This window comes from Rhinoraja longicauda, chromosome 19, assembly GCF_053455715.1.
Source record: "Rhinoraja longicauda isolate Sanriku21f chromosome 19, sRhiLon1.1, whole genome shotgun sequence".
Taxonomy (NCBI): Eukaryota; Metazoa; Chordata; class Chondrichthyes; order Rajiformes; family Arhynchobatidae; genus Rhinoraja; species Rhinoraja longicauda.
In genome coordinates, this window is record NC_135971.1 from 26395397 (window position 1) to 26405889 (window position 10493).

Genomic DNA, 10493 nt, shown 5'->3' on the forward strand with positions numbered 1-10493 from the left:
TATAAAATATCAAAGAAATATTTTTCAGATGGGTTAGTCATTATTAAAACATTTCTGTATTAAACAGTAAAGGCAACATTACACGTGAATTTGGGAATATGACTGTTGAATACTGAAATAAGGTCAACTCGAACCGTAACTTTACCATATAACTCGACTCCTTGCCAGTTCGCTGCACCAGCTACCAGCAATTGGCCATCAATGCCGGTTAGCCACTAATGCCGGTTAGCCGCCAGCACTAGTTAGCCATTAATATGAGTATGTCGATATCTCAATCTTAGGGCTTAAGATTCTTCCTGATGTAGTCCACCGCCTCCGACGGGTCTCCAAACCGCTTATCTTGGCCGGTCGACAACGATATACGGAGAGTCGCAGGGTACAGAATTCCAAACTTTATGCCCTGGCAGGTCCGGAGTAGCCGCTTAGCTTCGGAGAAAGCCGCTCTCTTTTTAGCCACCGCTGCGGTGTAGTCTGGGAAAATGCTCACTCGCTTATCATTTAGTGTCAGCGGGGCCAAGCGGGCAGCTTTTCGGAGGACTTCCCTTATCTCTTGGTAATAATGAAACTTTACCACGATGACCCTCGGAGATACTCCACTGCGTTGGGTGGCGGCTGTAGGCTACGGTGGGCTTGGTCTAGAGTTGGAGTGAAGTCGAGGCTTTTTTTTTACCAGCCTCTCGAAGCACTTCATCATTATGGGAGTGAGCGCTGCAGGGCAGTAATCGTTGAGAATTAGAATTAGAATTAGAATGCCTTTATTGTCATTGTACGAGCAGTACAACAAAATTAAATGTGCTACATCTGAAACAGTGCAACAGTGCAAATCTTTCAAAAACAACCGCACAAATATAGGAACCAATACAATCAGTACCAATATCAATAAAAACCATTAAAAACTAATAAATAATACATGAGTTTTGCACCTAACATGCTGTAGCTAAAAAAGTGCAAAGAAAGTGAAAGTTACATCAAGTCAAGTATTTCCATTCACAGTGTTTATGGCCCAGGGAAAGAAACTGTTTTTGAGTCGGTTTGTTCTGGTCCTTGCTCCCAGAGGGCAGGAGAGCAAACAGTTCATATCCAGGGTTTGTGCTGTCCTTGATTATATTTCTGGCCCTGTTTAGACATCGCGAGCTGGAGATGAGCTCCAGAGAAGGCAGTGGGCAGCCGATAATTTTCTCTGCTGTCTTAATAACCTTCTGGAGGGCCTTCTGGTCTGCAACTGAGCAGCCAGCATACCACACTATGGTGCAGTATGCCAGTACGCTCTCAATGGTGGAGCGGTAGAAGGTCACCAGCAGATTCTCCTTCAGTTTGTTTTTTCAGAGCAGTCTTAAAAAGTGCAGTCTCTGCTTCGACTTTTTAACTACCGCTGTAGTATTTGCAGTCCAGGAGAGGTCCTGGGAGATGGTGGTCCCCAGGAACTTGAAGGTGGAGACCCTCTCCACTTCCTCCCCATTTATAAAAAGTGGGGTAGGATCCGCTCTGTGTCCCCTAAAGTCCAGTACCATTTCTTTTGTCTTACTGGTATCCAGTGCTAGGTTATTTGCCTCGCACCATTTGGACAGAGCACAGACCTCGTCTCTGTATGCAGACTCCTCTCCTCCAGTGATCAGACCGACCACAGTTGTGTCGTCTGTTAAAAAGGACAGATCAAAATGATCACTGTAGTTCTCCAACTCAGGATTGATAACTGATTAATTAAGGTCCAAAGTTGCCAGGTAATGGAAAATTTCATACGTTACATTTAATTTTTGATTTATTTCATCCACTTCTTTCAGCTTTAAATAGTAGGGATTAATAGTAATCATACATCAACTATAGTTTCATCTACACAATGCTAGTTACTCCTGACGCATCATTGCAAAATGTAGTGGAGTGTGTCGAGGTATGAAGTGTGCTTCCATGCAGTGTATTGCTCTCCAAGATTCTGCACAAAGAAACCATCTAAAACTTGACATATTCGGGGGGATCTTAAACAGAAAATACCAATGCATTTTTCTTCTTTTTTAACAAGATTCAAAACTTGAATTCCTTTCAAATAACTGAAAGCAACATGCAATTTTGAACTTTTTGAATCACCAATTGGCCGCTTAAGAAGAAGCGAATCACTAGCTGCAAATCAGCCCCCACATCTCTCCCCTCAAAAAAAGAGCATTGTATGGTGTTTCAGAAATAGCATTACCGATGCATGTGAACAGAAGCTCTCCTTCCACTTTTTAGAATGTCATTTATTCACAAAATGCTGGAGTAACTCAGCAGGTCAGGCAGCATCTCGGGAGAGAAGGAATGGGTGACGTTTCGGGTCGAGACCCTTCTTCAGACTGATGTCGGGGGTGGGACAAAGGAAGGATATAGGTGGAGACAGGAAGATAGAGGTAGATCTGGGAAGGAGGAGGGGAAGGGAGGGACAGAGGAGCTATCTGAAGTTGGAGAAGTCGACGTTCATACCACCGGGCTGCAAACTGCCCAGGCGAAATATGAGGTGCTGCTCCTCCAATTTCCGGCGGGCCTCACTCTGGCACTGGAGGAGGCCCATGACAGAGAGGTCAGACTGGGAATGGGAGGGGGAGTTAAAGTGCTGGGCCACCGGGAGATCAGTTGCGTTAATGCGGACCGAGCGCAGGTGTTCAACGAAGCGATCGCCGAGCCTGCGCTTGGTTTCGCCGATATAAATAAGTTGACATCTAGAGCAGCGGATGCAATAGATGAGGTTGGAGGAGGTGCAGGTGAACCTCTGTCTCACCTGGAAAGACTGTTTGAGTCCTTTGATGGAGTTGAGGGGGGAGGTAAAGGGACAGGTGTTGCATCTCGTGCGGTTGCAAGGGAAAGTGCCCGGGGTTGGGGTGGTTTGGGTAGGAAGGGACGAGTGGACCAGGGAGTTACGGAGGGAACGGTCTCTGCGGAACGCAGAGAGGGGAGGGGATGGGAAGATATGGCCAGTGGTGAGGTCCCGTTGTAGGTGACGGAAATGTTGGTGGATGATATGTTGGATCCGCTGGCTGGTGGGGTGGAAGGTGAGAACGAGGGCGATCCTGTCCTTGTTGCGAGTGGGGGGAGGGGGAGCAAGAGCGGAGCTGCGGGATGTAGAAGAGACCCTAGTGAGAGCCTCATCTATAATGGAGGAGGGGAAGCCCCGTTTTCTGAAGAACTAGGACATCTCGGAAGCCCTAGTCTGAAACACCTCATCCTGGGCGCAGATGCGGCGTAGACGGAGGAATTGGGAGTAGGGGATAGACTTTTCGCAGGGGACTGGGTGGGAAGAAGTGTAGTCCAGATAGCTGTGCGAGTCAGTGGGCTTGTAGTAAATGTCCGTCACTAGTCTGTCTCCTGTGATGGAGATGGTGAGGTCCAGAAACGGGAGGGAGATGTCAGAGATAGTCCAGGTATATTTAAGGGCAGGATGGAAATTGGAGGTGAAGTGTATGAAGTCAGTGAGTTCTGCATGGGTGCAAGAGGTAGCACCAATGCAGTCGTCGACGTAGCGGAGGTAGAGTTCGGGGATGGGGCCAGTGTACGTCTGGAACAGGGATTGTTCGACGTACCCGACAAAGAGGCAGGCGTAGCTAGGGCCCATGCGAGTGCCCATAGCTACGCCTCTGGTTTGGAGGAAGTGGGAGGAGTCAAAGGAGAAGTTGTTGAGGGTAAGAACCAGCTCTGCTAGGCGGAGGAGAGTGTTGGTCGATGGGGATTGGCTGGTTCTACGGTCGAGGAAGAAACGGAGGGCTTCGAGACCATCCTTGTGGGGGATGGAGGTGTAGAGTGACTGGACATCCATGGTGAAAATGAGGGAGTGGGGGCCTGGGAACCGGAAGTTATCCAGGAGATGGAGAGCGTGTGAGGTGTCTTGGACATAGGTGGGGAGGGATTTAACCAGGGGGGGATAGGATGGAGTCGACGTAGGTAGAGATAAGTTCGGTAGGGCATGAGCAGGCAGAGACAATGGGTCTGCCGGGACAGTTGTGTTTGTGGATTTTGGGTAGGATGTAGAATCGGGCCGTGCGGGGCTGGGGAACTATGAGATTGGAGGCACTGAGGGGTAGATCGCCGGAGGTGATGAGGTCGGAGATGGTGCTGCTGATAAAGGTCTGGTGTTTATCGGTGGGGTCATGGTCCAGGGATAGGTAGGAAGAGGTGTCTGATAGTTGTCGTCTGGCCTCGGTGCGGTAGAGGTCAGCACGCCAGACTACCACAGCCCCTCCCTTGTCAGCGGGTTTAATTATTATGTCCGGGTTGTTGCTGAGTGAGTGGCGGGCTGCACGTTCAGGAGGGGAGAGGTTGGAGTTGGTCAGGGGAGTGGAAAATTTGAGGCGGCTGATGTCACGCCGGCAGTTTGAGATAAAAAGTTCTAGTGGGGGTAGTAGGCCATACTGGGGGGTAAAAGTGGAGGGGGTCCGTTGGAGACGGGAGAAGGGGTCATCAGTGGGGGGTCGGGACTCCTTCACACGGAGGCGGAGGCGGCGGAAGAAGAGCTCCACATCATGGCGGACGTGAAACTCGTTGATGTGGGGGCGAAGGGGAACAAAGGTAAGGCCTCTGCTGAGGACCGACCGTTCGGTGTCTGAAAGGGGGAGGTCAGGGGGGATGGTGAACACCCGGCAATGGTGGGGGTTGGGGTCGGATGGAGGCAGGGGGGCAGGTGGAGGGGATGTATGGTGGGGGGGTGGTGGGTTAGCTGGGCAGAGGGAGGCATGAGAACCGATGTGGGGAGTACTGGGGGTCGCCTGGCTGGAGGGGGAAGGGGGAGACCCAGTGGAACCCCTGCTGCAGTTACCTGTAGTAGAGGGTGGGCAGTAGGACCCAGCAGTACTGAGGGGCTCTGCCTGGTGGGGGCTGTGGGCCCAGCGCGGTGTGTGTGGGCCGGGTGGAGCTGCAGCCTGTTGTTGGTCCCGGGGGCCGGGTACAGCGACGGCTGTGACCTGCTGTTGGGCGGTGGAGCGGCGCGGGTCAGCACGGTCGCTGGGGGAGGCCCGCGGGGACCTGGAGTCCGGGTAAGTGGCGGTCGGCTCGGTCAGCGGATGGCCGGGGAGGGCGTGGGCGGCGGTGAAGTGGTCGGGAAGGACGTGGGCGGCAGTGGCGGTGCAGAGGCCTCGCTTGTCGGCGGCAACGGCCCCGGGGAGGCGGTGGAGGTCGGCGGCGGCAGCCTCAGGTAAGCCTCGGCAATCGGCGGATGATATGTTGGATCCGCTGACTGGTGGGGTGGAAGGTGAGAACGAGGGGGATTCTGACCTTGTTGCGAGTGGGGGGAGGGGGAGCAAGAGCGGAGCTGCGGGATGTAGAAGAGACCCTAGTGAGAGCCTCATCTATAATGGAGGAGGGGAAGCCCCGTTTCCTGAAGAACGAGGACATCTCGGAAGCCCTAGTCCAGAAACGGGAGGGAGATGTCGGAGATAGTCCAGGTATATTGAAGGGCAGGATGGAAATTGGAGGTGAAGTGTATGGTCAGTGAGTTCTGCATGGGTGCAAGAGGTAGCACCAATGCAGTCGTCGATGTAGCGGAGGTAGAGTTCGGGGATGGGGCCAGTGTACGTCTGGAACAGGGTTTGTTCGACGTACCCGACAAAGAGGCAGGCGTAGCTAGGGCCCATGCGAGTGCCCATAGCTACGCCTCTGGTTTGGAGGAAGTGGGAGGAGTCAAAGGAGAAGTTGTTGAGGGTAAGAACCAGCTCTGCTAGGCGGAGGAGAGTGTTGGTCGATGGGGATTGACTGGTTCTACGGTCGAGGAAGAAACGGAAGATGGAGAGCGTGTGAGGTGTCTTGGACGTAGGTGGGGAGGGATTTAACCAGGGGGGATAGGATGGAGTCGAGGTAGGTAGAGATAAGTTTGGTGGGGCATGAGCAGGCAGAGACAATGGGTCTGCCGGGACAGTTGTGTTTGTGGATTTTGGGTAGGAGGTAGAATCGGGCCGTGCGGGGCTGGGGAACTATGAGATTGGAGGCACTGGGGGGTAGATCGCCGGAGATGGTGAGGTCCGTGATGGTGCTGCTGATAAAGGTCTGGTGTTTATCGGTGGGGTCATGGTCCAGGGATAGGTAGGAAGAGGTGTCTGATAGTTGTCGTCTGGCCTCGGTCCGGTAGAAGTCAGCACGCCAGACTACCACAGCCCCTCCCTTGTCAGCGGGTTTAATAATAATAATAATAATGCATTTTATTTATATAGCGCTTTTCATATACTCAAGGACGCTTTACAGAGATTTAGAGAATATAGGGAAATGAATAAATAGATAAATAAGTAAATAAATAAACGAACAGAGAAAGGAGACAGAAGGTGAGGTGACCTTCAGTGGTTGAAGGCAGTACCGAACAGGTGAGACTTCAGCGATGTCTTGAATGTGGTGAGTGTGGAGGAGTCTCTAACGGTTTGGGGTAGTGAGTTCCATAGGGTGGGAGCAGCGATGGAGAAAGCCCTGTCCCCCCAGGATCTGAGTTTGGTCCGGATGTGGGGGGATAGGAGATTGGCAGCAGCAGAGCGGAGGGTGCAGGTGGGAGTGTGCCTGTGGAGGAGGTCGGTCAGGTAGGATGGGGCCAGGTTATGGAGGGCTTTGTAGGTTATGAGGAGGATTTTGTACTGGATTCTCTGGGGGATGGGGAGCCAGTGGAGTTTATAAAGGACGGGGGTGATATGGTCACGGATCGGGGTGTGGGTGAGTAGACGGGCAGCGGAGTTTTGAATGTATTGAAGTTTACTGATGATTTTTGAGGGTGCGCCATAGAGGAGGCTGTTGCAGTAGTCCAGACGGGAGGTGATGAAGGCGTGGATGAGGGTTTCTGCAGCTGTGGAGGAGAGGGATGGACGGAGACGGGCAATGTTTTTGAGGTGGAAGAAGGCTGTCTTTGTGATGTGTTTGATGTGTTTGTCGAAGGAGAGGGTTTGATCAAAGATGATTCCAAGATTCCGGATGTGAGGGGAGGTGGATACTGGGAGACCATCAATGTTGAGGATGAAGTTTTGGGTGGATTTGGTGAGCGTTTTTGGACCAATGATGATGATTTCAGATTTGTTGCAATTGAGTTTGAGGAAATTTGATTGAAGCCAAGATTTTATTTCAGTGATGCAGTTTGTCAGTGTAGAGTGTGTGGTGGGGGAGATTGACTTGGTGGAGATGAGGAGCTGGATATCATCGGCGAAGCAGTGGAAGTTGAGACCATGACGGCGGATTAATTGACCAAGGGGGAACAGGTAGAGGATGAATAGGAGGGGGCCAAGGACTGAGCCTTGGGGGACACCTTGGGGGAGGGGAGCTTTGGGGATTTACAGTTGTTAATGGAGATGAACTGGTGTCTGTCAGAGAGGTAAGATTTGAACCAGGATAGGGCTGTGCCGGTGATGTTAAGGGAGGTTTCAAGTCGGGTGAGGAGAATGGAGTGATTTATGGTGTCAAAGGCGGAGCTGAGGTCGAGTAGGATGTGGATGTTGAGGTTGCCAGCGTCGGAGGAGAGGAGAATGTCGTTTGTGATTTTGAGGAGCGCAGTTTCAGTACAGTGGTTTGAGCGGAATCCGGATTGGAAAGTTTCATAGAGGTTATTGGTAGAGAGGTGGTATTTGAGTTGGGAAGCTACAGCACGTTCCAAAACTTTGGACAGAAAGGGTAGGTTGGAGATTGGTCTGAAGTTGTTTGGGGTGTCAGGGTTTAGACCAGGTTTTTTCAGAATGGGGGTGACAGCAGCGATTTTGAGGGATGGCGGGACGATGCCAGTGGACAGGGAGTTTATTGTTGCAGTGATAAGTGGAGAGAGAGCAGGAAGGCAGGCCTTGACAAAGCTGGAGGGGATGGGGTCCAGAGAGCAGGTGGCAGTTTTTATTCCTGTGAAGAGGTCAGAGAGGTCGGTGGTGGAGATTGGGGAGAACTGAGGCAGGGGCTGACAGGATAAGGGGGGGCAGGTGGTTTGAGGGGGAGCAGGTGCGTTGGTGGTTAAGGTGCTGTAGATGTTGTCTATTTTGCTTTGGAAGAATGAAAGGAAAGTGGTGCATTTGTCAACTGTGAATGATTGGGAGATGGTGTCCAGGGGGCTGAGGAGTTTGTTTATTGTAGAGAAGAGTGTTTTGGGGTTTCCGGAGCCAGAGTGAATTATTTGAGAGTAGTAGGTGGAGTGGGCGCGGGAGAGGGCATCTTTGTAGTGCTGCATGTGGTCTTTGTAGGCTTGGGAGTGAATTGTGAGACCTGTTTTGTTGCGGAGTCTTTCAAGTTGGCGGGCATGAGTTTTCATCACGCGGAGTTCAGGGGTAAACCAGGGAGCAGAGTGGGTGAAGGAAACTGTTTTGGTTTTTATAGGTGCAAGCTGGTCGAGGCAGGAGGAGAGAGTGCGGTTGTAGTAGTCAGTGAGGTCAGAGGGGCTGTGGAGGTCAACGAAGGGAGAGGCGGACATTATTTCAGAAAGGGAGGATGAGAGCGAGGTAGGTGAAACAGAGTTCAACTTACGGAAGTTGATTTTGCGTTTTTGCTTTGGAGCTGGGGTGGGAATGTTGACAGACATGGTGATGGCTAAGTGATCAGAGAGGGTGGGGTCGGAGCCACAGAGGTGATGTAGATTTAGTCCAGCGGAGCAGACAAGGTCCAAAATGTGCCCACGGTTATGGGAGGGAAAATTGAGGTGTTGAGTGAGGTTAAAGCAGTTGAGTATATCAGTGAAGTCAGCGGTTATTGTGGAGCCAGTGGAGTCCATGTGGATGTTGAAATCACCGAGGAGGAGGATTGAGGGGGAGAAAGAACAGAGCTGGGTCAGAAAGTCGGAGAAGTCAGAGAGGAATAATGGGTGTGGTTTGGGAGGGCGGTAGACAACTGCCATGACTAATTGTGTGTGGCCAGAGAGTTTAAAACCCAGGTGTTCAAATGAAGGTGCAGATGAGATGGAGATGAGACTGATCTTGAAGTCCTGTCGGTGAATTACGGCAATCCCACCACCTCGGGCCTCCGAGCGTGGTTTGTTGATGTAGGAGTATCCGTTGGGTGTAGTGAGGTTGAGTGGGAGGTAATCCAGAGGTTGTTGCCAGGTTTCTGTCAGGCAGAGGAAGTCCAGTTTATTTTCCAGGATGAAGTCATTCAGAATGTGGCTTTTATTGTCGAGGGACCGGATATTTAACAGAGTGAGCTTCATGTTGCTTTGTGTGGTGTGGATGGACACGGGTGATTTAGCCAGGGCTTGTAGACAGGGGGCGCTCGTGTGCGTTGTTATGATGACGTAATGGACGAGTGGAAGTCCGATCAGCTGACCAGAGTGCAGGGATGGAGTGACCGGTCTGGGAGTAGACAAACTTGTGACCGGAGCCTCTGTGGATGTATTTGGGTCGTCGTAGAAGTCCGTGGTTGATGATGGCAGAGATGCATGGTGGAGTGGAGTGGTTGTTGAGCTGGAGCAGCCTCGCAGCGAAGTACTTCAGTGCCATGCCAGGCAGTGCCATGCCAGGCAGGAGCGAAGGAGCATAGAGCCCGGAGAGATCAAAACGTCACAGCAGGCACAACAGGCTGATCCAGAGCAAGGCCTATGAGGACCGAGGAAGCTGAGCAGCCTAAGGGTTAATAGGGAGCTGAGGACGTGCAGGCAGAGGAGGTAGCCAGGCAGCCAGGCAGCTGTTAGCGTTAGCGTTAGCAATTTGCGAGTTGATGACTGCAGCGCTAGCTGTCAGGTAACCCACAGGGGAGCAGTCCAAGCCAGCAGAGACAGGAGCACAGACAGGAGTGAGAGGTCCAAGGGTGCGGAGTCCAAGGGTGCGGAGGCAGCGGTGGAAGAGCTGGGCAGATGATACCAGGTGGTCAAGCAGAAGGATTAGTTTAAGCAGAGGGATTTTTGCAAGCTGAGAAAATCTTTTCAAAAACGGCAAAATTAATACAAAAAGAGAAGTGGTGAGAAGCGGCGAACAAACAACGCCAGCGTCCTCTCACGTCACTTCCGGTTTAATGATTAAGTCCGGGTTGTTGCGGAGTGAGTGGAGGGCTGCACGTTCAGGAGGGGAGAGGTTGGAGTTCATCAGGGGAGTGGAGAATTTGAGGTGGTTAATGTCACGCCTGTAGTTGGATATGAAAAGTTCCAGTGAGGGTAGTTGGCTAACCTGGGGCGTGCAAGAGGAGGGGGTTCGCTGGAGACGGGAGAAGGGGTCATCACTGGGGGGTGAGGACTCCTTCCCATGGAAAAAGGCTCGAAGGCGGAGGCGACGGAAGAAGAGCTCCACATCATGGCGGACGCGGAACTCGTTGATGTGGGGGCGGAGGGGAACAAATGTAAGGCCCCTGCTGAGGATAGACCGTTCGGTGTCTGAAAGGGGGAGGTCAGGGGGGATGGTGAACACCCGGCAAGTGTGGGGGTTTGGGTCGGATGAGGGCAGGGGAGCAGGCGGAGGTGGAGGGGATGTATGGTGTGGGGGGTGGTGGGTTAGCAGGGCAGAGGGGGGCAGGAGGACCGATGTGGGGTGTAGCTAGGGTCGCCTGGCTAGATGGGGAAGGGGGAGACCCAGTGGAACCCCTGCCGAGGTTCCCTGTAGGAGGGGGTGGGCAGT

The 10493-nt window shown here is 52.3% G+C and overlaps 1 protein-coding gene across 1 annotated transcript; it reads right to left on the reverse strand.

The window, feature by feature from the left end:
- Positions 1-277: 277 nt before the first annotated feature.
- LOC144602905 (uncharacterized) lies at positions 278-9097 on the reverse strand. Its single transcript, XM_078416026.1, is given in 4 exon segments — positions 278-549; positions 6302-7246; positions 7249-7795; positions 8540-9097. Coding segments are annotated over 4 exon segments (2322 nt in total).
- Between the last annotated feature and the right edge of the window lie 1396 nt (positions 9098-10493).